General features: G+C 33.6%; 4 protein-coding genes across 5 annotated transcripts in view; 2 read left to right on the forward strand and 2 right to left on the reverse strand.

Annotated features, from left to right (window-relative positions):
- The window catches only part of LOC135847807 (DNA-dependent protein kinase catalytic subunit-like), a 31,883-nt gene extending 26,615 nt beyond the window's left edge, over positions 1–5,268 (reverse strand). The window contains exons 1-19 of the mRNA XM_065367525.1: positions 4,942–5,268; positions 4,671–4,840; positions 4,400–4,580; positions 4,195–4,322; positions 3,976–4,138; positions 3,688–3,896; positions 3,440–3,612; positions 3,114–3,376; positions 2,884–3,045; positions 2,675–2,805; positions 2,355–2,600; positions 2,106–2,267; positions 1,878–2,028; positions 1,515–1,802; positions 1,115–1,431; positions 878–1,049; positions 601–803; positions 348–513; positions 40–259 (exon numbers count right to left, since the gene is read on the reverse strand). Of these exons, the coding sequence (XP_065223597.1) occupies positions 40–259; positions 348–513; positions 601–803; positions 878–1,049; positions 1,115–1,431; positions 1,515–1,802; positions 1,878–2,028; positions 2,106–2,267; positions 2,355–2,600; positions 2,675–2,805; positions 2,884–3,045; positions 3,114–3,376; positions 3,440–3,612; positions 3,688–3,896; positions 3,976–4,138; positions 4,195–4,322; positions 4,400–4,580; positions 4,671–4,840; positions 4,942–5,080 (3,644 nt within the window). The 5' untranslated portion in view covers positions 5,081–5,268. The remainder of the gene's footprint in view (positions 1–39; positions 260–347; positions 514–600; positions 804–877; positions 1,050–1,114; positions 1,432–1,514; positions 1,803–1,877; positions 2,029–2,105; positions 2,268–2,354; positions 2,601–2,674; positions 2,806–2,883; positions 3,046–3,113; positions 3,377–3,439; positions 3,613–3,687; positions 3,897–3,975; positions 4,139–4,194; positions 4,323–4,399; positions 4,581–4,670; positions 4,841–4,941) is intronic.
- A 191-nt stretch (positions 5,269–5,459) lies between these two features.
- On the forward strand, positions 5,460–7,680 carry LTV1 (LTV1 ribosome biogenesis factor). The gene is made up of 10 exons (XM_065367529.1): positions 5,460–5,617; positions 5,699–5,836; positions 5,902–6,027; positions 6,096–6,189; positions 6,266–6,386; positions 6,463–6,676; positions 6,761–6,886; positions 6,959–7,132; positions 7,206–7,415; positions 7,492–7,680. Exons 1-10 carry the CDS (start codon positions 5,615–5,617, stop codon positions 7,600–7,602), a joined length of 1,317 nt encoding a protein of 438 aa, XP_065223601.1. The 5' UTR covers positions 5,460–5,614; the 3' UTR covers positions 7,603–7,680.
- A 762-nt stretch (positions 7,681–8,442) lies between these two features.
- On the reverse strand, positions 8,443–9,546 carry Vha13 (V-type proton ATPase subunit Vha13). The gene is made up of 4 exons (XM_065367530.1): positions 9,350–9,546; positions 9,064–9,164; positions 8,879–8,977; positions 8,443–8,808 (listed from the first exon to the last, which is right to left on the reverse strand). Exons 1-4 carry the CDS (start codon positions 9,429–9,431, stop codon positions 8,734–8,736), a joined length of 357 nt encoding a protein of 118 aa, XP_065223602.1. The 5' UTR covers positions 9,432–9,546; the 3' UTR covers positions 8,443–8,733.
- A 414-nt stretch (positions 9,547–9,960) lies between these two features.
- Positions 9,961–24,709, forward strand: Ocrl (Oculocerebrorenal syndrome of Lowe). Of its 2 annotated transcripts, none has more exons than XM_065367526.1 (20): positions 9,961–10,322; positions 10,410–10,596; positions 10,690–10,782; positions 10,862–11,039; positions 11,106–11,231; positions 11,312–11,436; positions 11,516–11,646; positions 11,711–11,881; positions 11,958–12,120; positions 12,192–12,370; positions 12,451–12,672; positions 12,741–12,876; positions 12,964–13,143; positions 13,226–13,322; positions 13,401–13,538; positions 13,636–13,733; positions 17,165–17,345; positions 19,105–19,232; positions 19,316–19,427; positions 23,698–24,709. In XM_065367526.1, exons 2-20 carry the CDS (start codon positions 10,576–10,578, stop codon positions 23,865–23,867), a joined length of 2,649 nt encoding a protein of 882 aa, XP_065223598.1. In that variant the 5' UTR covers positions 9,961–10,322; positions 10,410–10,575; the 3' UTR covers positions 23,868–24,709. The 2 variants fall into 2 exon arrangements, with proteins under 2 accessions (XP_065223598.1, XP_065223599.1); XM_065367527.1 differs by having other exon boundaries at positions 9,961–10,285.
- Positions 24,710–27,569: the final 2,860 nt, after the last annotated feature.

Below are 27,569 nucleotides of genomic sequence, written 5' to 3' on the forward strand. Positions count from 1 at the left end.
TCACTCGTGGCATATAAAATTAACAACAGTGTTTCTCACTTATAATCTTGGTGCTCGAACATCCAAACCAGGGCAGGTTTAGTATCGATGATCCACAAAAAACAGTCGAGGTTCGCTGATAGGATAGAAAGCCACGAAATAACGCTATCGACAACAGATTCGGGTTTCATAGCAGGGTCGTTGAGATTGGGTAAATTATCGGCGTGGTTTTTGAATTTACTCAGAGCTCGAACGGCGATGAATCTTTCTAATTCGGGTCCTGAGATGATGAAAATGAAAGAAAATTGGATTATTATTTTTCTTCAAAGTTTTAGGTATCCTAAGGTATTGAGGATTTAATTACTTACTTCCATCTTTACCGTCGAGTAATTTGGATAAAATTTGCATGCATTTTTTTCGGCATAATTCGTTCGAAGAGTAGCATTGTTCGAATATCCACATTTGTACGTCGAATAACGTTTCTCCGTCGAACCATTTCGGTATTCTTCTATTTGCCAGGGCCAATTTGCTCTCCTGAGTAAAAAAATAATTAATTTCATTAGTATCTACTCAAGATTCCGCAAACGAATTCCATATTTTCAATCGATATTTAAAACTTACTCTATTAAATTCGTGGAAATTTCTTCGAATAGTTTCGCCTAATTTATCAATGGCAGATTGAACTTCGGTAATGTTGCAATCTTTCGACGAACTCGTGGATAAATTTCGAATAAAATACAGAAATAATTCGATCCAGAACAAATTTTGCAACTTATCGTTCCGGCTAAGTTCACCGGAAATGTAATTGAACGTTATTGCAGCTCCTGTTCGAGACATAATTACAAATTTACACAATTTTAACACTTCGACGAACCTAAATTGGAAAATCGTAACTCACCGAGCTTCTTATAAGAGCAAGGTTGCAAACAAAACAGACAGATGTGTTCGACAATCGTTTTAATGTTGTCTTCGCCGTCATGACCCGGCTTCAAAGACCACGATACGAATTCCTTGAATAATCCAGCGATGAATTTACGATACGTGCCGTCATTTTTGGACGTAACAGATTCCTGAAAATTCATCGATAATCAGAAAATGGATACAAGACCGAAAAATTTATAAATAATACACTCACGAATAAAATTTCTAAAAATGCGTTCGCAATAATTTTCTCATTCTGACGTCTGCTGTAGTAATGAGTGATTTGCTGAGCCAAAGGTACGAAAATCTGCTGTATCGTTGTATTTTCATCGGTGCTTAATCTGAACACAGCTTTTATAATTTTCTTAAAAAGACTAGACACGTATTGAGGATACTCTCGTTCAAAATGAGAATCTCTGTTCTCTCCCAGGAACACGATAACGTACGAATGAAACGCTTCGCAAGCATCGCGACGAGTATTGAAATCGCTCGAGTTACAAGCCAGGTCGATAAGTCGAGGTAAAAATTTATCTGAAACGTAAACATAAATTTTGAAATTACATGGCATACATGCAACCTTTTCGGAAACACAGCTAGGAAAACGATTCGCTAACCTAAGACTAAATCAACTCTCATATCCTGAAAATGCAACGTAAAGAGTAATAAATCAGCTGCTTCTCGATCGACGTACGAATCAGCGGTAAATACAGGAATCCATAAATCTGTATCAATCTTGCCCAAAAATTTAATTAATTTTTTCTGCAATTTATCCAACTCTGATTCCTCCGATTGCAGATACGCCGTTCGATATTTACGATTGGATTTCGAACCGATCTTCGTGTAAGCTTTTTTCATCAAGGTTTTTTCGTGTTTCGTCATCGAAATAGTCTCTCCGGCGAATCCTGCAATAAAACGAAGCTTTACACGAGTAAGGATCCCGGAATTCGCAACCATTCAAATGCTTTGAAAATACTCACGTTTGCTCTGAATGAAAGGTTTCAAATAAGGTATCACTTCGTATAAAATAGGCCTGAATCGATCCTTTTCAACCTTCAAATACCAACTCTCCAGACACGATAATGCTTCTGTGGCTAGAGATAAGTCTTCGGAGCCTCTTTCGAAAGCAAGCTGTGAAAATAATGGTATAGTAATTGAACGTAGATCAACTTAGGAGTGTTTTGAGCAACGTAAAGAGTTCTTTATACCTGTAAAGCAGGCACAACATCGGCTAGAACTTCTTCTACAACATTCACCGGTAAAGACATCACCATTCGTAGACAAGCTCTAGAATCTGTTTTCGGTCTTTCACTCAAATGGCTCAGTTCTTCCAAAATGAACAATTTTACTTCATTTTTATCGAAATCATTCTGCAAAATGTTGAAAAATATTCGATAAATCTAATCCCAAGACGAGGCAAAAAAATCAAAGCGCAGATTCAAGAACTTTATACTGACATCTCCTTCGATGTATTTAAAAACAACGGCTAACATTTGGTAAAATCCAAATTTAACATCGTTATAAGTGGCGAGCTCCATTAACTTAGGGATCAGAATTGGAATCCATTTGTGGAACTTTTGCTCGCAGTTGTTCCATTTATCGAATAGCTCGAAAAATAATTCGACTAAATTGATGAATATATTAAAATCTGCTACGTTCGATGGAACGGTATCGTATTCGAGGAGATTTAAGCATTCAATTTCCTGAAACAAACGCGTGAAAAAATTATATAAACGTGGAAATAGTCGTATAATTTCATTAAAATCGATATAAGCACCTGGTTATCGAACTCGTCGGTTTCTTTCATGGAAATATCTAATTTTTCGATGATTCTCAACACGCAGTTGATAATTTTATCGCAAATTTTGCCTTCTAAATTAATGTTGTGAATTAATTGGCGATCTTTGTCTGTTAAAAAAGATACTACCATTGGAACAAGAAATCGAATAAATATTTCATTATTTAAATGCTGAAGGTGCATCTTACGACTCTGAAGATTGCCCAGCAGTGTTTTCCAAATAGGTAAATAATCTCTAAACGTCAACAGATCATCGCAAGAGAACTCATTGTCACCGTCGCAAGCCTGTTTCAAGCAATCTATGTTACCTTCGGTTACCGACGAACAACTCATGACGATTCCTGGATAAACTGAAATAAAACAACAAAATCAGCATCTCGAATGAGAATATTTCATTCGAAAGGAATCGTATACTTACTAATACTCTCTAGAAACGAATCGAGAAACAATTCGTTGAGATTGGCGACATTGATGATCGTTTCCAGCAACGGTTGTAAAATCAGGAACTTCATTTTTTCAGGCGCTTTAGCATAAGCTGATATACTCAGTACGGAAGCGTTGGCTAATATTTGGAAGTACTCTTCGTTGCATTTTTCGCCACTCAAGTGTCTCAGGAAACGTGAAGTTGAATGCAATATATTAGATAAGTTGAATATCGAATCGGAGTCCAATTCGTTGAAGCTGCGAAGAATAAAAATGAGGAATAAGATGACTCGTGACGCGATGATTTCATTTTCAACTCACCTCAAACAATATTTATCCAATAGTGACATCGTTATTGTGAATATTTCGTTGAGTAGGCCTGTTTCTTCTTGGATTTTACAAGCGTCGGCGAAATAAATGAAGTTTTTCAAAGCTACTTCTGTTTTGTGTTTTACTTCGATTAAAATATCGTCTCGTAATGCGGTTAAGAAAAACTAAAAAGAGAAAAAAAAGAGTAAATCACCCAATGAATAGTTTCAAAACATTCGGAACAAAATTCGAGTAATCACCTTTAATAAAGTCTTATTCGTATCAGACTTTTCCACTAATAATTTAGCAATATGGGGGTAAAACTCGTGCAGAGCTTTTTTAGCAGCTAACGAATCCTCTTTATTCTGATAAACCAGCGTTTTATCCAATAAACGATACCAAAATATATAATCTTTCTTGATCAGCTCAGCAAACACGTCGAAGTACTTCTCGATAATTTGAATAACAGCTGCGAGAAAAATAACCCGAAATTAATTCCAGAATCGTTGAAAAATCGTAAAATTCACACCAGATGTACGAGTATGTACCTCGTAGAGCGACGTGTTTAGTGGAATTACGTTCAGTGACGTTTTTAAAACACTCGTACAACGTATCGATGAATTGTTCAGCGCAATCAGCCAAGTGTCGGAGCAACCCATCGACACATTTAATCATTCCTTCGACTTCGCTTATTCCGCTGCCATCTTGTTTCTGAAACTTATCCCATTAATAAACGATCGCGACACGTGTTTCAACGTCACAAATACCTTCAAGATTTTCGGAAGTTCGGTAGAAATTTGCCGGAAGACTTTGACGATGAAATTCTGATCTCTGATAAAAACATCCGGATGGTTTTCGGCGACGTTTCCAATCAACTCGTAAATTTGTCGTTTTTCTAGAAGGAAAATCATCGAATGGGTATATATTAGGCAATACAATCGAATCGATGGGCAGTTAGGAGGGGAACCATACCGGTAGATTTGCTTTTATCCAAATTGAAGTACAGATGATGAACGCAATGCTGTAAATCTCCGCTTTTTTGAACGAAAAATTGAAAGCTACCATAATCGATAACGAGGTAGAATAACTTGTAGCCTAAATCTTTGATTTCCGGTAGTAAAGTCTTCGATTGTATGATATCTTTGCAGTAATTCTGAAACAATCGAGTGATTCGTAAGCATTTTTCATAATTCATAACTAAAACGAGAAACAGGTGAGCTTGGTGGAGTTTACTTCTACTTACGAAGAGTAAGTTGGTTTGAGATTCAGACAGGCGTTTTTTCTGTTGACATAATAATTCGAGAAACGAGTAAATATTCTCTAGAAACACTTTAGGCGGTTTATGACCCTTTATCTCCTTTAAAAAGGTCCAAATTCCGTCGTTTTCATGTAACACAACGTCGACTGAGTAGGCTGAAAACACAGGACAAAATTAAATACATTAGATGGGTGAATCTGTACATGCATTTCTTAAGATTCGATTCATCGATTGGAAAGAGTACTTAAGAATTTACCTATTTTATCGGCGTTCTTTTCGAAACTGAGTTTATCGATTAATATGTTCAGAGACGAATGTGCATCTTGAAAATCGGGGAAGTTTTGACGACTGTTATTCAAATTACGAACATATTCCACAATATTACCGCGATCCATAAGATCGCCGGGATTGATCGAGTAATACGACGGTTACACAGCTTACGTATTAATCGTTCTAGAAGTACAACTCATGGTATCGCAATTTAACGGCATCATAAATCATAAAATTTTCATAAAATTGGCACGAAAAATACTGAAAAGCCGCGCTCTGTTATCAATAAATTCACCGGATTGAGTAGATGGAAATTTTCCAGAGGGGAGGGAGATGAAAAAAGAGACGAATTCAGAATCTGTCCAATGAAAAACGAGTGTGGAAATGAGAAGAGCCAATCAGAAGCGAGAAAAGGTGTTGGTAACTAGCGCTCCTACAGTGATAACTTCGTACTTGAAATTAAATCATGCTAGATGCTTGACTTCGTTAGTTGTTGGGGTGTTTCTTATCAACTTTTCAGGTTCTTTTCTCAAAATTTTTCTCACGTGGAGAAAAAGCTTCGTGTTTTGAAAACTTTTATTCATCATTTTCGAAGTTGAAGATAGATTTTCACTTCGTCGTAATCTTCAGTTGTTCGTATTCGTTCCCTTTACTTCAAAATGGTAAGTTATTCGTTGTTCTGTAACCTGTAAATAGTGTTCTCGTAGCCGAATCTTTACTTTGTTATGATTCAATTTTTTCAGCCAAAAAAGAAGAAATTCATCGATAAAAAGAAAGCGGTTACATTTCACTTGGTACATCGTAGTCAGCACGATCCCTTAGTTGTTGATGAGAATGCTCCGCAACACGTCTTAGTCGCAGCTGCGCCTTCCAGTAAAATAGTAAGTGAATTGGAATAATCACATTCGTTACTTTAACATTTTATAATCATCGATATTCCTTGTAGAACAAAGATATTGAAGAAGAACACAAATATGGAATATATTTCGACGACGATTACGATTACTTGCAACATATGCGAGATTCAAATAAAGCTCAAGTGGAATGGGTTCAAGCTCCCAGTACATCTAAAGTAAGTCTTCGATTCTTCTCAGATGAAAATTATTCCTAATTGAAATAAAATTCGAATTAAATTCGTAGAATGAGAAGCAAAAACTCAATTTACCATCGTCTGTATTCGCTAGTGAAGTCGAAGAAGAAGTTGGTCTTTTGAATAAAGCTGCTCCTCAGTCAGGTACTTACCTATTCTAAAACGTAATCTGGTGTTCGAAATTTACCGAACAAATTCTAATTTCCGAATTGATTTCTAGGACTGAGGTTGGATTTGGATCCTGATATAGTTGCAGCTATGGATGAAGATTTCAATTACTCCGATCCGGAGAATGAACTCGAAGATAATTTTATAGAGTTAGCGAATCAACCAGGATCCGGGTAGGTATACGTGATATTCAACGACTTAGTCTCCATTTCATGTTGCTAAACTGATTTCATGTAAAATATTTAATAGATCAGAGCCACAATCTGGAGACGAGTACGAAGAAGGATCCGAATTCGAATACGACGACGATGATTCAAACTACTCAGATGAGCAATACGATGATTTCGCAAGTTTAAACGAAGATGCTAAATCGACGAAATCAAGATTTACCGAATATTCGATGACTAGTTCAGTAATATCTCGAAATAGTAACCTAACTTTGCTCGATGAAACTTTCGAACAGGTTAGTTTGATTCAAAGTTATCCTTATATCCTAATATATATTTGAAGTTCTGAAAATTCATTCAACTGCTCGTCTATATTTCAGATGTACGCTGGCTACGATGATATGGAAATAGGTGCTTTAGACTGCGACGATATCGAAGGAGAATTAGACATGAATTCTCATCTATTCCAAATGGCAGCTAATGAATTCGAAAAAGAAAGAAAAAAAGTAGGTTATCCCTCCATTTGCTGTAGATTACTTTGATATTTCGTGTTTAATATTCCTGTTATATTTTCGTAGGAGAAACTAACCACTGACGATGTTCACCAATACATAATGGACTCCGACGAAGAAGAAAACCCAGATCAAGGATACTTGCACGAGATAAAAGAAAAAGAGAAATGGGATTGCGAATCAATTCTGTCCACGTATTCGAATATTTATAATCATCCCAAGCTCATAAAAGAAGAACCGGTTCGTGTGTTTTTTTTTTCAAACTCCACGTAATATTCCGAAGAACAAAATTGTAACTTATCGTTATTCGTAGAGTAACAAGATCCGTGTCAATAATAAAACTGGAATACCTATGGAAACAGGCAAACTTACCAAAAAAGCGTTAGCTCAGCTCGATGATTCGACGGTGTCGAAAGGTCCTAGTTCCGTATTATCTACTTTATCTATGTTATCGATCAGGGATAAAAATGAATCTTTGGAGGAGAAAAAGAAACGAAAACAAGAACTGAAGGAATACAGAAAGGTACCGAAGAATCTGTTTGAAATTATGCTCTACTTCATTTTGTTTTTATGCTCACTTTCGTGTCTCGTGTTTACAGATACGACGAATGGAAAGAAAAGCCAATACTCAAGCTTTCAAAGACGAACAGAAACGATTAGAGAAAACAATCGCCTATAATAATTTGAATCATCAAGGATTAAAATTGTAAACACTTGGCTAGGGATATCGATGTAACTTGAAACCGTTTTATTTGAGAATAAATTTTTTTACACGTTGCTTTAAAAAATTATTGTATAGTATTTTCGTTTTGAGTTATTCTTCATTTTTCAAAATTCCATTTTCGTTACTTGAACCGAAAATTGTCAGGCTGAAAGCTAACATCAGCGGATCTACTTTACTCTGTAAATAAATAACAGCGCTTGATAAAATATGGATTATAGAACTTGAGTAATCAAAAGAGAACTCGTGCAGAACGAAAATAATGAATTGAAATGTAATTCGTACCTCTACTATCTCAATACGTGAGCTCGTTTGGCTCCACTTTTATCCAGTGCTTCGGTAGCTTCTTCATAGAACTAGTCAAGGGTACAGTAAGGCCTAATTTCAATAGTCTCCAACGAACATTACTTCATTTCAATCGTCTGAACCTGAATTAAAATACTTATAGGGAGTTATCCTAGGTAAACTTTCCATTAGTTTTTGTACCATTCAAATGGTACATCTATAGCTATACTAGCTTCGTTTTGACTTTTCGTGGATCTTCTTCTAGAATAGCTTCGAAATAACTTTGAAGTCGAAGTTTATAAATTTAAAAAATTGTTTTTTCAACCAGATAGCGTTTTATAGTGACTAGTAAGAATATCATTTTGAATCAATCATGATTTGCTGCTATGTATCATGACTCAATGATCTGAGCTGAAAGTGAAAGCTAAGACACGAGCTTTCAAGGACGACCAAACACGATTGAAAACAAACTAAGAGCCTTTGATTGTCAAAAATTTGACTAAAATAATTGAAATCACCTCTAGAAAAAAGTTGACTACAGATATCGATGTAACATAAAACCAATTTTATTTAAAAATAAATACTTTTTTACACGTTGCTTTAAAACATGGTAATGAATTCAAAATTCGTATTGCTAATAAAACGCAAAATGATAATTAAAATGCACTTGTGATACAATATATTTAAAATGACTTCTGTGATATACACATGGAATGTACAGCAACAATTTGAAATACCTCTTTTCAGGGTTTAAGGTTAACTTCAAAATTCAACAATTATTCGATCAATATTTTTATACAGTTGCTATGATACTCTACAATAAATTTAGATTAATTTATACAATAGCTTTGAAATTTTTATGAAGTTCTGGTTTGATATCGTAAACCAATTCCAAAATCTTGGTGATGACCTGTAACACAAATCAACGCGATAGAAAAATGGTCTAGTTTCAATGTCATCAAAAACCAAATCATTCTTACGTGCTCTTTGTTGGCGCTAACTTGACGAGTCATTTCATCGATTTTCGCTTTCGTATCAGCTTCTATTCTGGAAGCTACATCTTCTCTAGAGCCCATATGCTAAAGACAGAATTCCAAGTAAAGATTAAGGCAGTGTTTTCGAGGAGAATCGAAGTTGTAAGAAAACACTTCAACTGGACACTTACTTTGGCTTCGAATTCTTTAAACTGACGCTCTCTCTCCTGCCTGTATTTTTCGATTTCGTCGTCAGCTTCTTTCTTTGCCTGCTTCAATCTTCGGATTTTTCCTGTGATAAGAGAAATACAACGAATGAAATACACCATGAAAACGATATTTACTACGGATAAGTAAATTGAAATGTACATATTGAGGGCAGAAAGATCGAGATTCGAGTGAATTCAAAGCGAATACAGTTGGAATATTGGACAAATATTAATAAAATATCAGGACACGCCTAGTTCTTCAACTTACTGTTTTTCGCATCGGCCACCTTTTCTGCAGCTCGCTTCTCAGCGGCTAAGAGTTGTTGGATTCCTTGACTCTGACTCGCCATTTTTTCGAATAAATAGTTTTAAAATACTGAAAATTGGGCGATTAATTAGCAAAACTTCACCTCAAATGTTACAACCCAAGAACGACAAATTGATAATTGATATGCAAAAGATAATGGAACAACACATTGAAAGCTCGTTTGCGATTGGTTGTTTGACAATTTTTTTGCAATAATTTCCAACCAATCAGCATCCAGAATTTTGGTGTTTTTTCCGGTTCCAAGCGACAAACACTCAAAATTGAAAAGTTTATGGCGCTTTTGCTTCGTTAATGGAGATTTTTTTAAACGTAGAAAGATTTAATATTCTTATTTTCATCATTTTTTATGATTATTGAGCTTTCAAAAAGCAAAATAATTGCAATAAATTGAAAAAAAAGAAATTTGAAGAAAAAGTTGCTGTTCTTCTGTGATTGGCCGATTTCCGTATTATTCAACCAATCATCGTTGTCGTTTTCGATCAAAACAAATCGAATCGAAAACACTTTCGATTATCGATAACTTTTCAAAAAAAATTTTGCTTTTTTGAAGAAAAAAGAAAAATCCTTTGATATGAAATTAATTTTAATTAATTTAATTAATTAATCATCAATTTTTTTCTTTTGTATGTTGTGTGTTTAACGTTGAAACCCCCAATTTCAATTTTACTCTTCATGACGTAAAAAAACTGAACGGTGGTTTCTTCTTTGTCCTTCGGTACTTTGTAAACTGCGAAATTCCCCGTCCACCCTTCTGATTTAATTAAATTCCGTACCTGAAATTTAATTCATTAATTAGCTAGTTACATAACAGCGTGCACAGTGCACACTACATGGAATGTTTTCAACAGTTGACGATGTAAACTGACGCGGAAAAATGTACGCTTTGGTACTTTAAACCTGTCTTCTTGTTCGAGTATAGCTTTCGTTTCATTTACCTTTACGAAATTGTATTTATTTTCGTTATCAAAGAACTGATAGTAGATTATTTTGTATTTTTCAGAATTAAAAATTACGTATCGCTACACGTACTAATTCTGGCGTGTAATCAGCATCAATCCGAATTGGCAGATCAATTTACCATGTGTCTGTGTTGAGCATCACGAAAGCGCGACGAAAATGCAAAATTCATTATGCAAATGAGCATCGGTACGGAATTCGTGCTTTGAATGATTTTTATGAATTTCAAGGTATGTCTGTTTTTTGTCAAACAATTGTCAGCGTTGTTCGGTAAACTACGGTTATATGTACATATTGTTATGGAGTCGTTTATTATGTTACAGAATAAAATTCTACAGAGTTTGTCAGGTATGGATTGTTCAGATGCTTTGGCCAAGGTGCAAGCTAAATTCACCAATGGAGAAAGTGTATTTGCCGTATCCTTTTTCGTATCACAATATTTTGAATCAAAGTAGCTTAATTTCGCTGGTATTTCCTTAACTTGTACGATATCAGGTATACGATGCTGTGCTTATCGAAGGATGGGTTAAAACTTCCAGAATATTGGCTGTAGTGGAGTATTGTACGAGTTATGGGTTTTTCGTATTCAACGTCATCCGGCAGGGGAATTTTATTTCAGAAGTAATCATCGATTACGCTTTTCCTGTCGATACCGAGTTCAAAATCGCTGGAGGTCGGTGTAATAAAATTTCTATGATATAATTAGCACTGTTGTTTGATAAGCCGCATCCTATTTCAGATATCGAGGAAAATTGTGTTGATATATCGATGACGGTGACGTCCCGAAAGAATAAACTGCTGTTTGAGATGATGTCCGGTGATAAAACCAAACATTTCATTTCGGAGTTGCATCGTATCGCTGAAAGTAAATTTATTCTGCGAATTGTACGTACGTGTAATTTTAACGATGAATTTATTTGTGACTCGATGATTTATCTCGTTCAGGTGCGTCATCTGAAGACTTGAGCTTTCATTGGATGCGTAAATACATGTCAGATGCGAGAAATTGTCTGGATTCCGAAAATATACTATCTAATCATGATATGAACGGTTTAATCGAAGAGAATCCGGTATTAAAAATAAATTCGTAGAATGTAAATCGCCCCGCCCGGTGAAAAGTGCGATTACAATTTTTTTTACTGTGCTCAGGTCGGAGCAGATTTATTTGTACCTAGAGACTCGATAGCTCGTGGAACGACTCCTCTAGCTCGACGAGAAAGTGCTGTCCGCTTTCAAATGGTTCTTAAAGAGAACGATTATACGTACACGCAGACTATCAAGTAATTATGGCACTGTTACCTTAATCGGTTTGTTTACGGGATCACTAATTTGAAAAATATTCAGAATTTTTGTCGGAACGTGGAACGTGAATGGTCAGAATTCGAATAGACATTTGAGTGATTGGCTGAGTATTGATCCGGAGCCTCCGGATATATATGCTATTGGCTTTCAAGAGTTAGATTTAAGTAAAGAAGCGTTCCTTTTTAATGATTCTCCCAGAGAGGAAGAATGGCTGTGAGTATGAGTTTAATTTTAGCTCGTTTTTCAAAACACTTTTTAATCGGTGTAATATTTAATTTTTTTTCAATAGATCGGCTGTATATGTGAATCTTCATCCGAAAGATAAATACCATAAAATAGCTCTAGTTCGACTAGTTGGTATCATGTTGATAGTATTTGTAAAAGAGCAACACGTAGCTTACGTCAGAGAAGTAGCTACCGATACCGTTGGCACCGGAATTATGGGAAAATTGGTACCTATATCTCGTTAAATTTTTAATAAACTCTTTATTATCGATGTTTAACTGGTGAAATACAAATCCAGGGCAACAAAGGAGGTGTAGCTGTCCGATTAGATATCCACAATACGTCCATTTGTTTCGTAAACGCTCATTTGGCAGCTCACGTCGAAGAATTCGAGCGACGAAATCAAGATTACCGAGACATCTGTTCGAAAATTTCATTCCCAAAGTTTCTTCCACCTAAGACAATCAAAGACCACGAGTACGCCATCATCATTTTACTAATTTACTTCTCTCAACGTTTGAAATTTGCTCTTCATTGTATAGTATTTTTTTTCACAGTCAAATCTACTGGTTTGGTGATCTGAATTACCGAATCACTGAAATGGACGTGCTCACGGTGAAAAATCTTATTGAAAAAAACGACTACGACTCGATACTAGTTTACGACCAACTCAGGCAGAATCACCGCAAAGGTCGTGTATTTGAAAAATACCTCGAGGGTAAAATCAACTTCCGACCTACGTATAAATACGACACCGGATCTGACGACTGGGATTCCAGGTAAATTACGATACATTTCGGTATCGTAATATTCGTAATTTTTTTTTAATACCGTGATAATGTTACAGCGAAAAAAACAGAGCTCCTGCTTGGTGCGATCGAATTTTATGGAAAGGTGACAAAATACGTCAAACTGCGTATCGCAGCCATCCGTCGTTGAAAACCAGTGATCATAAACCTGTCAGCGCCTTATTTGACGCAGATGTGCGTACTATTAAAATATGTTATCACGTTTACCTTATTTGCACACCGAATTATATAGCGACGTAATATTTCATCGACTTGTTCTAGATTCGGGTCATCGACGTCACTAAATACAGAAAAATACACGAAGAGGTGATGAAAAAATTAGACAAACTGGAGAACGAATTTCTACCTCAAGTAATGGTCGATACGACTGAAATTATTTTCGATAATATATATTTCCTGGAATCTCAAAGCAAAGATCTTATCATCGCCAATACCGGACAGGTATAGGAAAAATATCTATTTCAACGTTGTTACCATTTCCTAAAACTTGGTAATATTCTAACCATGAACTACAATTTTCAAGGTCCCTGTACAATTCGAATTCATCAAAAAACTAGACGATTCTTCGTATTGTAAAGATTGGTTACACATTGAACCATACACAGGATTCATTATGCCTGGTATGACGTCATTCGGCATTAATTTACGTCGTTTGTCGTTTACAAATCTATTGTTACTAAAATAAAAAGTATTTACAGGAGAAAAAAATGATGTGAAATTGGAAGTTTACGTCGATAAACGTTCGGCTTACGAGTTGAATTCCAGTAAAGATAAATTATACGATATATTGGTTCTGCATTTGGAAGGTGGCAAAGATATTTTCATCACGGTTACTGGTAAAGTTGATTCGTTGAACGATGATTTTAATATTTTTTTTTTTTTAGATTCGGAGTAGTTTTAAATTTTAATAGCGTTGATTATTTTCTGTTTTAGGTACTTACGTATATAGTTGTTTTGGAATGTCGTTAGATACACTTTCTCGCCTCAGAGTACCCATTCGGGATTTAACCAGGGAAGAACTGATACGTTTGGTATGTTTATGAGTGATTTCGCTAGAGGAAATAATTTTTATGGGCGTAAAAAAGTCAAGAGAAATTTAATTATAGGAGTTCATTGCCAGAAAAGTCTTTTGTTTTGATTACGATGTACATTAAGATCTCCTCTTTCTTAAAATGTCAAAAATCGTCTAAAAACATTTTTTAAAATGCCGAAATTTCCTCTTTTTTAAGTCGAATAATTGTAAAAAAAAGTTTCGCTTTTTCGAAAAATATTGCAAGAAAGTGTCACTTTCTTGCCACTAATTGTCAATAGGTAAAAAAGTTCTGTTTTTTTGTTGAAATTGTCAGTCCTGCTCTCCTGCTGTTTGCCAAAAATAGTCAAAAATTCTCGTTTTTTTCAAAAATCTACAAAAATTTTTTCTTTTTGACAAAATTGTTAAAAATTTTTGTTCAAGGTTTTGCTTCATTTTGTCAAACATTACCAAAAATTCTAGTTTTTTTGCGATTAAAAAATCTCACTTTTTTATCTGAAATTGCGAAAACAAATTTTAATAGTATTTTTTTACCTAAATAACGATTAAGATTTTCAAAAAATTACATTAAAAAAAAAAAATACTTGATACGAAATATAATTTTTTTTACCAATAATTCCCAAAAATTGCTGTTTTTTTAAAAAATTGTCAAATTTTTGACTTTTGAAATAAATTCTTAGTTTATAGGAAAATTGCTAAAGATTTTAATTTTTTCCCAAAAATTATCCATAGTCTCGTTTTTTTGCCAGAAATTGTCAAAAAGTACCTATCGATTTTTGGCCAATAATTCCCCAAAGGCCAAAAGTCCTCTTTTTGGCTAAAATTGACAAAATCTTGCTTCTTTGTCAAAAATTATCGCTTTTTAATAAAATAGTTGGAAATTGTTTTTGATGCAAAAAATTACAAGTCTCACTTTTTTTCAAAAATTGTGCTAAACATTGGTAAAAAGTCCTATTTTTGCAAAAATTTTCAAATTTTCGAAAACTGACAAAAAATGTTTGCATTTTAGCAAAATGGCTAAAAATTGTTTTTATTTGCAAAAAATTTCAAAAAATCTCATTTTTATGAAAAATTGTCCAAAAGTTTTGCTTTTTGCCAAAAATTTTCAAAAATCCTTTTCTTTTGGTAAAACTGCGTCAAAAGTTTCGTTTTTTGTTTTTTTTTTAAATTTTGAAAAGTATTTTTTTACCTGACGATTAAAAAATCATAACTATTTTTCGAAAAGAAAAATAACGAAGAAGTATAATTTGCTTGCCAATAAAATAATTCTCAAAAATTTGCTGTTTTTTTTAAAAATTGTCAAATGTTTGCTTTTTGAAATAAATTTGTGGTTTTTAACAAAATTGCTAAAGATTTTTGTTCCCAAAAAAATCCTCCTTTTTGCTGAAATTGACAGAATCTTGCTTCTTTGTCAAAAATTCTCGCTTGTTAGCAAAATTGCTAAAAATTGTCGTTTTTTTTGCAAAAAATTACAAAAAGTCTCACATTTTTCCAAAAATTGTGCTAAAAATTTGTCAGTCTTATTTTTGCTTCTTTGTCAAAAATTCTCGCTTGTTAGTAAAATTGCTAAAAATTGTCGTTTTTTTTTGCAAAAAATTACAAAAAGTCTCACATTTTTCCAAAAATTGTGCTAAAAATTTGTCAAAGTCTTATTTTTGCAAAAATTCTTAAATTTTCAAAAACTGACCTATTTTTGCAAAAATTTTCAAATTTTCGAAAACTGACAAAAAATGTTTGCATTTTAGCAAAATGGCTAAAAATTGTTTTTTTTGCAAAAAATGTCAAAAACTCTCACTTTTATAAGAAAAATTGTCCCAAAGTTTTGCTCTTTGCCAGAAATTTTCAAAAGGCTCTTTCTTTTGGTAAAATTACGTCTAAGTTTCTTTTTTTGTTTTTGTAAATTTATAAAAAATTTTTTACATGACGATTAGAATTGAAAAAGAATTATATTTTGAAAAAAAAAATAACGAAGTGTAATTTGTTTGTCAATAATTCCCAAAAATTTGGTGTTCTTTTTTTTTGAAATATGTAAATTCCTGGTTTTTAGCGAAATTCCTAGAAATTTTCATTTTTTTCTCTCAAAAATTATTTGTATAAGTCTCGTTTTTTTTTGCCAGAAATTGTTTTGGTCAATACAAAAGTCCTCTGATTTCCCAAAATTGACAAAATCTTGCTTCTGTGTCAAGAATTTTCGCTTTTAAGGAAATTGTTGAAAATCGTCGTTTTTTTTTGCAAAAAAAAAAAATACAAAAAGTCTTACATTTTTTCAAAAATTGTGCTAAAAATTTGTCAATGTCTTATTTTTGCAAAAATTCTGAAATTTTCAAAAACTGACAAAAAAATGTTAGCGTTTTGGCAAAATGGCTAAAAATAGTTTTTTTTTTCAAAAAATTCCAAAAAGTCTCACATATTTTCAAAAATTGTGCTAAAAATTTGTCAGTCTTATTTTTGCAAAAATTCTCGAATTTTCAAAAACTGTCAAAAAAATTTTGCGTTTCAGCAAAATGGCTAAAAATTATTGTTTTTTTTTTTGCAAAAAATTACCAAAAATTTCACTTTTTTGAAAAATTGTCCTAAAGTTTTGCTTTTTGCCAAAAATTTTCAAAAAGCTCATCTTTTTTGTAAAATTGCGTCCAAGTTTCGTTTTTTTTCCTCATCAGGAATTGCAAAAATTTTCATTTTGATGCCTAAAATGGGCAGAGTTGAACTTTTTTTTGCCAAAAAGTTGCAAAATAGTCCAAATTTTCGAATTCTAAAACTTGTTTTTTTGATCGTTTTTTTCTGTATTAACGTGTTTTGCTCATTGCTCAAGTTTGGTCATTTTTTTGTTACTTTTTTGAATTTCGAGTTTTTTTTTTTAGCTACTCGTGTCAATTTTTTTTGGAAAAAAGTCGAGTTTGAGTCTTTGATTTTGAATCTGTTGAGGAGGTACTTCTAGGTCATTCCATCTGATCCTTCTAGGTCAATTTGTAGGGTCGAGGGGCGTGACAAAAAATTTTTCAAGGTCAAAAAATTGTAAAAATCTCATTTTTCCCGTTTGAAATTATTCTAGAAAGCTGATTTTTAGATATTTTGCACAATTTTCGATTTCCTATCGATTAGTTTTTGGTTTGAATTTTTTGCTTTTTTTTCGTTGCTTTTTATCCCCTTTCCAAAAGTTTGACATTTGCGAATTTCGGCTCAAGGTCATTCCAACACAAACCACTTTCAATTCAATGCCAAAAAGTTCTGCAAAAAAATTTATAAATATCAAAAATTCGAAAAATTGAAGGAAATGGACTATTTGGAGTCCCAAAACGGATTTTTTTGAGTGGTCTCCAATCAGAGCACACAGCTTCATGTTTGATTTAATTTTTTATGAAGTACTTTGAGTCCTAAAAAATTACGATTTGGCAATTTCGACTTAATATTTCAATTTTTTCTCATTTTCAGGAGAAAAAACTAGACGCTGATCCGGAAGATCCCTATCAAGTTCCTAAAGAGATCTGGTTTCTGGTCGATCACTTGTACAGAAACGCTATGAAGCAGCAGCACTTGTTTGAGCAGCCTGGACTCCATTCCGAGTTGTTATTAATCAGAGATTGGCTCGATACCGGAGTTCCAGAACATTTACGTATCCTTTGAATAATGTTTATTGTGGCCAAATACTCGGATCTCTCAATCAAGTGTAAAAATTTCGTTCGTAATGGCATAAAAAACAAACAGTCAACGATTCATTATTTTTAAAAATACTCTAACGTAAAAAATGTCTCAATTTAACAACAAAAACGTAACAAAAAATCAAGCCCCTACTTGACCGTATTCTTCTTACTCTCCTCTTCGTCGTGTTTTTTCTTCAAATAGGAACAGTACAAAGACCATTCCCTTTTATTCAACACTTCTCGTACCAGCCTCTGTAATCTCGCTTCCAAAAATGGAGTCGTATTGAACGTATCGTGCGTATTGTACCACAACTTGTAATAATCTTTACTCTGCGACTGGATCAGTTGACGGAGTAACCTCTGCTGCGCATTTAGCTCGCTTTCTGCCTTGGAAACTTGCGATTTTTTATCATCTTCTTCTTCTTGATTATTTTTATCAGGTTGGTCTACTTTTCGTACCGCATCGATCGAGTCAACTTCATCGTCTCCTTCTAGTTCGTCGGGTTTACGAAAATTCTCCAGATCGAGTTCGGGTTTCGAGTCGAGGTGTTTTGGACCGAGCCAAGCCGGCAGTTCGGAGACACCGGTTATCTGTTCGTATTTCCAGTCTTCGATTATTTTCCTCTGGGGTTTCGGCGCACCTGGCATGTTCTCGGCGTATATATTCTTGTATTTCTCGTTCGCATCCGGTTTAGCAGCTTCTTCGTCTTCTTGTTGTTGAGTGGCTTGTTTTTCGTTGAGCCATTCTTGAATATCGGGAGGCATCCAAGAGTCTAGATTGAGCATTTTTATTTTATCGTCGTATTTTCTATGTTTATCTTTACCGTAGCCTCGTATATGAGGAGGTGCGTTGGTATCTTGCAATAGAACATTGTCACGTTCCGGGACAAAGCTGTAAACGGAGTCTAAATCGTCGTCACGTTCGGTACCTGCGTCGTTTAAGTCTTTATCTTGGCAGGGTTTTTCTTGCTGAGCTGGATCTTGAAGAGGAGATTCGACGAGTTGATGTTGGTTGGGATCTGGATGATCGGCAGAAGCTGCTGCGGTGTAGATTGGATCCGAAGTGTACATAAGTCGACGATACTTCTCTTTGATCGATTCGGCGTTAACGTGTAATTTATCGTAGAGCCATTTATTGCTCTCGACTCGTCGAATACGTGCTTCGAAGAAACCTTTGAGAAAAGCTTTCTTGTAACGTTTAACTTTTTCGTGTATTTTACGACATTCGACTTTATCGATATCGTCGGCGAGTTCGAATTTACGAACGATTGCACCGTACAAACGATCGAATTGGCGTTTATCCCATTGCTCTTGGGTGTCGTCGCTGACGGTGAATGCTGTGAAATCACTCAGACGGTCATCGTCGTGATCGGAATCTGTCCAAGTGGAAAGATTGGATCGGTGTTCGAATGGTTCTTTGATCGGTTTCGTTTGATTGATCCATTGCTTAATGTTTTCTAAACGCAGTTTAGGGTCTGCTGGTTGAACGAAGGTGGTGTCTTGAAGGTGTAGGGTGTGGGCATCATCGGTGGGTATGGTGTATTCGGGTTCGGGAGGTTTTTCGTCATCTAGATGTCTTCGGTATCGGTACGGACGAGTGATTTGCTCGGTTGTTTGTACTTTGGCCATTGCGAGATATTTTTACATATTATAGACTGGTTGCCTGGTAGGATATAATAATTAAGTAGTAGATAGAGACGAATTTTATAGATTTCCATGACTTTTAAATAGCTGGCAGCGTTCATTCGGTAGCCGAAGCTTTATTATTGATATTGGATTCGACACCGGAGCCTATTGTTCCGTATAGTATGCATGTGGATGCTTTGAACGCGTCGACGAGTTATATTCAATGTAAACAGGTACGAAGATCGATTAAATTGTGTAAAAATGTGTAAATGTGTAGAGTATGATAAAAATTGATTGTATTTTTCACGTTACGTAGATAATCATGAGTTTACCGATACTCAATCGAACCGTATTCCTGTACTTATGCGCCTTCCTGCAAGAATTACTGTCGCATTGTGCTGATAATAATTTGGACGCGAAAACAATAGGTAATTAAATACTGTAGTCCTCGGTCGGTCTAAAGCGCAAAAAGTGTCAAGTTGGCTGAATTTTTTTACTGCCCGGAACATTCAGTTGGCTTTTTGAACGATTTTGAGCAATTTTGAGCCAAAAATTGGGGAGTGGTTTTTCGGATTTTTGAAAAAACTAATGCAACCTATCACAGTGAGTTAAAATTTTGCCATGAATTCAAAAATTTCGAAAGAAGTGTATTTTGAGTATTTTTGAAGATTTTTGAGCCCCAAAAACTGGTTGTGATTTTTGAGATTTTCGAAAAAGTGTCATACACCCTATGAATTGAAGCTAAAATTTTACGAAAAATTCAAAACTTCCAAAGAAAATGCATTTTGAACATTTTTGAAGGATTTTGAGCGCCAAAAACTGACCGTGATTTTTGGTATTTTCGGAAAAGTGTCATGTGACCTATCAAATGAAATTGAAATTTTACAAAAAATTTAAAAATCCAGAAGAAAATGTATTTTGAGCATTTTTGAAGAATTTTGAGCCCCAAAAACTAACCGTGATTTTTGGTATTTTTGGAAAAATGTCATGTGACCTATCAAAATGTGTTAAAATTTTGCGAGAAATTTAAAAATTTTAAAGAAAATGTATTTTGAGTATTTTTGAAGATTTTTGAGCCCCAAAAACTAATTGTGATCTTTTGGATTTTCGGAAAAGTTTCATGCGACCTATCAAATTATGTTGAAATTTTGCAAGAAATTCAAAAATTTCGACTAAAACGTATTTTGAGCATTTTGGAAGGTTTTTGAGCCCCAGAAACGGGGCATGATTTTCAGGATTTTTGAAAGTGTGGCATGATGTAACCTATCAAAATGTGTTGGAATTTCGCAAGAAATCCAAAAATTTCGACAGAAACGTATTTTGAGCATTTTTGAAGATTTTGAGCCCGAAACACGGGAACTTGATTTTCAGGATTTTTGAAAAAGTATCATGTGACCTGTCAAAATGTGTTGAAATTTCGCAAGAAATTCAAAAATGTACACTAAAACGTATTTTGAGTATTTTTGAAGATTTTTGAGCACCAGAAACGGGACCAAAACGTATATTGAGCATTTTTGAAGATTTTGGGCCTCAGAAATGGTACATGATTTTCTGAATTTTTGAAAATGTGTCCTGTGACCTGTCAAATTGTATTAAAATAAAATTTCGCGAGAAATTGAAAAATGTCGACGAAAACGTATTTTGAGCATTTTTGAAGGTTTTTGAGCCCCAGAAACGGGGCATGATTTTCAGGATTTTTGAAAGTGTGGCATGATGTAACCTATCAAAATGTGTTGGAATTTCGCAAGAAATCCAAAAATTTCGACAGAAACGTATTTTGAGCCCGAAACACGGGAACTTGATTTTCAGGATTTTTGAAAAAGTATCATGTGACCTGTCAAAATGTGTTGAAATTTCGCGAGAAATTCAAAAATTCACACTAAAACGTATTTTGAGTATTTTTGAAGATTTTTGAGCACCAGAAACTGGACCAAAACGTATATTGAGCATTTTTAAAGATTTTGGGCCCCAGAAATGGTACATGATTTTCTGAATTTTTGAAAATGTGTCCTGTGACCTGTCGAATTGTATTAAAATAAAATTTCGCGAGAAATTGAAAAATGTCGAAGAAAACGTATTTTGAGTATTTTTGAAGATTTGTGGCCCCAGAAACAAGGCACGATTTTCAGGATTTTTTAAAATGTGGCATGTAACCTATCAAAACAAAAATTTCAACAGAAACGTATTTTGAGTATTTTTGAAGATTTTTTATCCCCAAAAACAGGGCATGATTTTTAGGATTTTTGAAAAAGTATCATGTGACCTGTCAAAATGTGTTAAAATTTCGCGAGAAATTCGAAAATTTACACTAAAACGTATTTTGAGTATTTTTGAAGATTTGTGAGCCCCAGAAACGAGGCATGATTTTCAGGATTTTTGAAAATGTGGCATGTAACCTATCAAAATGTGTTGAAATTTCGCGAGAAATTCAAAAATTTCAACAGAAACATATTTTGAGCATTTTTGAAGATTTTGAGCTCGAGACACGGGAACTTGATTTTCAGGATTTTTGAAAGAGTATCATGTGACCTGTCAAAATGAGTTGAAATTTCGCGAGAAATTCAAAAATTTACACTAAAACGTATTTTGAGTATTTTTGAGCCCCAGAAACGGGACTAAAACGTATATTGAGCATTTTTGAAGATTTTGGGCCCCAGAAACGGTACATGATTTTCTGAATTTTTGAAAATGTGGCATGTAACCTATCAAAATGTGTTGAAATTTTGCAAGAAATCCAAAAATTTCGACGAAAACATTTTGAGCATTTTTGAAGATTTTGAGCCTCAAACATGGAAACTTGATTTTCAGGATTTTTGAAAAAGTATCATGTGACCTGTCAAAATGTGTTGAAATTTCGCGAGAAATTCAAAAATTCACACTAAAACGTATTTTGAGTATTTTTGAAGATTTTTGAGCCCCAGACACGGGACTAAAACGTATATTGAGCATTTTTGAAGATTTTGGGCCCCAGAAACGATACATGATTTTCTGAATTTTTGAAAATGTGGCATGTAACCTATCAAAATGTGTTGAAATTTTGCAAGAAATCCAAAAATTTCGACGAAAACATTTTGAGCATTTTTGAAGATTTTGAGCCTCAAACACGGAAACTTGATTTTCAGGATTTTTTAAAATGTGGCATGTAACCTATCAAAACGTATTGAAATTTTGCGAGAAATCCAAAAATTTCGACAAAAATGTATTTTGAGCATTTTTGAAGAATTTTGAACGCTAATAAAATTGGGTCATGGTTTTTGATATTTTTGAATTAATGAGTGATTCGACCTGTCAAAATGAATTGAAACTTCGGAAGAAAATCGAAAACTTCTATCAATGTTTTTTTGAGTAGTTTCAAAGAATTTTGAGGTCAAAATAGAGACCATGATTTTTAGGGTTTTCGAAAAAATGTCATGTAACCTATCAAAATGTGATGACATTTCGTGAAAAATTCAAATATTTCGACAAAAATGTATTTCAATCGTTTTTGAAGAATTTTGAACCCCAAAACCGAGTCATGAGGTCATGACTTTCTGGATTTTTTGAAAAATTGTCGTGCAGCCTATCAATATGCTTTGAAATTTCGCGAGAGATTCAAAAAATTTCACGAAAATATTTTTTGAGGACTTTTAAATAATTTTAACCCCCGAAAACGGGTCTTAATTTTTGAAAACGAGTCATGTGACCGATTGAAGTGGGTTAAAATGTTGTGAAGATTGAAATAATTCGACGACAATAATTTTTGAACAGTTAAATAGAATTTGAGACTTTGGGCCTCAAAATTGATTTTTTGCCAAAATTGTAGCCCATTTTGATGAATCATGAGACTTTCTTCAGAAGTTTCATGACCAAATTTTCGGCTCAAAATACTTTAAAAATGAAAAAACTGACTTTTTTGTCGAAATAATATTTTAAATTCCTTGCAAAATTTTAATCCGTTTTGACAGGTCATGTGACACATTTTCTAACAACCAGAAAATCATTGCCCGATTTTAGCGTTAAAAATTTCTCAAAAATGCTCAAAATACATTTTAGTTGATATTTTTGGATTTCTCGCGAAATTTTAACACATTTTGATAGGTTACATGACATTTTTTCGGTAACTCCAAATTCTTCAAAACTGCTCAAAAAAACGTTGATAGAAGTTTTTGATTTTTTTCTGAAATTTTAGTTCATTTTGATTAGTCGAATTACTCTTTTTCCGAAGACATCCAAAATCATGATCCAATTTTGGGGTTCAATATTCTTCATAAACGCTCAATATACATTTTGTTGATATTTTTGGATCTCTCGCGACACATTACACTTTTTCGAAAACTCCAAAAATTATGATCTCATTCTGACCTCAAAATTCTTTAATAGTGCTCAAAAAAACGTCGATAGAAGTTTTTGATTTTCTTCTGAAATTTTAGTTCATTTTGATAAGTCGAATTACTCTTTTTTCGAAAATATCAAAAATCGTGATCCAATTTTGGGGTTCAAAATTCTTCAAAAACGCTCAATATACATTTTCGTTGAAATTTTTGAATTTCTCGCGAAATTTTAACAAATTGTAATAAATCACACGACACCTTTTCTAAAATTCCAAAAAAAATTTGAGCCGCAAGAAAGTCAACAAAATTTGATTTCTACAGTATTTTTCTCCATTTGGACTGTATAAACTCGACAAATCAATTAAACAACTTCTTTATTCCTCCACAGCTACGCTTTTCGGAAGCATATTCATCAGAGACATGCCACAAACGAAGAATCGTTCGCAGAACATGGCTAAATCTAAAATCAATCAACAGCAAATCGACAGGAAGAAGGCGAACTTCGTTTATCATTTTCTAGTCAACGATCAGAGCGATCTGATCGCAAATCGTGGTTAATTAATAGTGATTTTTATAAGCTAAGTCTTTTGAATAGAATGGTATTTTATATAAGAATTACCCCTAAGTTTAAGCGCCTGTAGAATCTCACCTGTTGAAAGTTTATTATTTTTTTTAAATCACTGACGGAGGAATTTACTACAAGTATTTTTTTAGCCCTATAGCCGAGCTTATTATGGAACGAGTTACGATAAAATATGTTTCGTTCGACGGTAAATTGCGAGAGCTTGCGGATACAATTCGACAAAAGCTTATAATATTTTATACGTAATTATGATAATTAAAAAAAAAACAGCCCACGAAAATACTCAGCTTGATACGTCGTTAGTTCTAGTCTTTTACGTAAGTATAGGGAGGTGTTCATTTGCGTAATCATGTTTTTTAAAAGATATAAAGCTGCGGTTATAAATTCGTCCAAAATCCAGACTGATTTTGGTGTTGTGATAAGGACAAAGTGTTGTCTGAGTGAAACGTCCGTCGGAAACGCTTTTTAGATGGGATTTTTTTTTGTGATAGCCAAGTTTTTATTGAATTTTTAGATCATCGTAGCTACCTTATATAGCTAGCTCATCCCTTTTTTTGAAAATAGAATTTTTTTGTAATTGTTTCACGCCTAAATACAGGTCGCATTATTTTGAGAGGGTTTCTTTCAGTCGTGTTACGCATTCGTAGTGTAGGTATCGTATCCCCATTTATATTTTGTTAAATTTTTTTCTAATTATATCGCCGTATTGTTTAATTTTTAATCATTTTTCTTGTTGGTTGTATTTTTTCCTTCCCCTTTCATTTTGTAATATCGTGTAAGCGTGTATTTTTATTTTGAAAATACATTTTAGACTGTAGAGTTTCGTAATTACGTACGTTAGGTGTTTGATTTCGAGAAGACGTTCGTGTCGAAACCTTGTTTATTTTCTTCGGTTTCGGATTCGATGAAAAGTAAGATGAAATTTTTTAGTGATTTTGATGCTTTTTCTGAACATATTTTTTAACAAGATTCTAACACTCATTTTGGACTATTTCTTGGAAATTTCGTAATTTTTTGTGATTTTTAGTGACTTAGAATTGTTTCAACACGTTTACATTTTCATCACTTTTCCCAAAAACCGTAAACCGAAATGAATTGAATTGGTTTCGGTTCCAGTTTTGGGTTGAAAGCAATATTGATTTCGGGTTTTATTCTTATTTTGGTTTCTGATTTTGTCAAACTGTAACCGGTTGGTTATGTTCGTTTTGGGCAGCCAGACGTGAAAACTGAAAATTGAAATTTTCTACCTCGATGGTAAACGTAAATGTATTCGGTATTTTAAGAATATTTAATTGCATATTGTTTTTCATTCCATTTAACTCTAAGATTTTGCTCAGTTTATTATTTGTAAGTACTAAGTTGTACTTTAGTAAGCTAAAAGGTAAGGAAAAGTCTCAAAAGTTTCTTCTGTAGTTCGGGAAACAATAACGTTGTCGAAAGAACGTCTTATCTTGATGTCACCTTCTACAACTAAATTTTTGTTAGGTTCGAATTTTCAAACGTTTAAGTATTTATTTCTCGAAGAATTTTCCAACAAGCAGATAATTCATTATTTATTCTAAGAACCTTTTGATTTGACTTGCTATAATATTACCGCACTTGACTTTGAGTTAAGCATTATTTTGAAACTGAAAACACGAATTAATTAAACAAAATTATCCATAAATGATGTTACAAATTCAAAATTCGAATTTTAACCTGATTGTCTGAGTGTCTTCTACTGTTTCAGTATCTATTATTTATATTTATTTATATTTGTCTACGAGTTGTGATAGATATTACTTACAATTAATTTTATTTCGTTATTTTACCCTTTTAATGAGTTTCTCGTTCGTAAATTTTGCTATATAGGCATATCAACTTGGATATTATCAAAATAATTATGCAATTGTGACATGTATGAAGCAATTTCACTTTTGAAAATCTTATACCTCCATTTTAACGTTATTTTATTCTAATTTACATGTTTAATACTTTAATATCAACGTATTAAACATGTAAGTCTTAATATTTACTCATATTTTGTTTGCAAAAAGAAAAAAAAACACCCACGCACAATAAGAAATATGAATGTCTATTGCCTAACCTAAAGTTTCTAATTCTAATGTTTTAAATGTTTGTTCATTAAGACTGTTTCTTCAACGTAGGTACCTATTTAGAATGCATCGATGACAATCAGGTTCTATTTTCTATTTCAATACTACATACTTAGGTACCTATATGTTAGATTAGATCGAGAGAAAGTACTTCTCAGTATGTTTTCAATTGAAACTAGATTTAGGTATAAAACCGAAAGATCTTTCAACAAGATCTACTCACGTATTGACGATTTTAATTCAAACTAAACTAGTACCTAACTTAATTCATCGTGAATACTCATTTAAAACTTCATGGGTAGTACATATTTGTATTTTAATGTTCAACTATGAATCCTTAAGCTATTGTAAAGACGAAACATCATCTCCAATTCTTTTTACTAGATATTTTAATGTAGCGATAGGTAACTGTATGTATCTATACGTTGATCGTTGATTGTTTCATTGATTGATTCATTGATTCATTGATTCATTCATTGATTCATTCATTTATTTATTCGTTCATTCATTCATTCATTCGTTCATTCATTCATTCATTCATTAATTATTTATAATTTGTTGATCTCAATCTCAATTTGAGTCGCATAGTATAACTAAAATGAATTGAAAAACGAACAATAGTATCCGATGATATATTGCTCATTCGAAGGAATCTGCAACTTTTTTTACTGATAATGATAAGCAGTTTTATTCAATTCATTATTTATTTTACGTACCTATACTAATATTTTGTAACAGCAGAATTATGAAGATTCTTATGATTTATGGTGAATTGGTGATTGATTTTGATAGTTATTGGCGAAAGGTACGTGAATATTGAGGTGAGTTACTTTAAATACGATAGTCCGGCATTTATGACAATAGGAGTAATTGCACCCCCCCCCCCCCCGCCGATCCTCCGGGACAACATTTTTCTTAAAGGGGACATCCTAAGGAACATTTTAATGCAAAGTTGCCAAAAAAAAAGTTGGCCTTACTTACAAAATGGCGGCCATTTTGATTGACAGGTCAGCCGAAATCGCAGATTTTGCGTTTTAACATAGGACTTGCACAAACTTTTTCAAACTTTACAAAGGTAGATCGAAAGATCATGCAAAATTTTATCACCTGTCCAAATTTCAAGTGCTAAAGTGCGTTTTTCGATTTTTGGTGAATTTTTGAAAATCGAATTTAGGCCAAAAATGAGGGAAAAAATCAAAATTTTACCAAATTGACCAAGAAAGCTGAAATTTGGGATATACCCTATTTTCGACATGCCAAATCGATTGGAAACGGTTTCAACACGTTTTGAGCAGTTCTGGAGCCTCCAGCAGATTTTTGAAACTCGAAATTCCCACAAAATTCCATCAAATTGGAGTTGTAAAGCTAAAATTCATTCAAAAAACTAGTTTCAATACGCTACGAAGTACTGCAGGTGAATTTCAAGTTGTTTTGGAGCCTCCAGCGACTTTTTGAAAATTCCTGAAACCTCCAGCAGATTTTTGAAACTTTAAATTTTCACAAAATTTCATCAAAAGGAGATGGAAAGCTGACATTTACTCTACACTCCAATTTTAACACCCTCTGAAAACGACTTCTGGT

This window comes from Planococcus citri, chromosome 5, assembly GCF_950023065.1.
Source record: "Planococcus citri chromosome 5, ihPlaCitr1.1, whole genome shotgun sequence".
NCBI lineage: Eukaryota > Metazoa > Arthropoda > Insecta > Hemiptera > Pseudococcidae > Planococcus > Planococcus citri.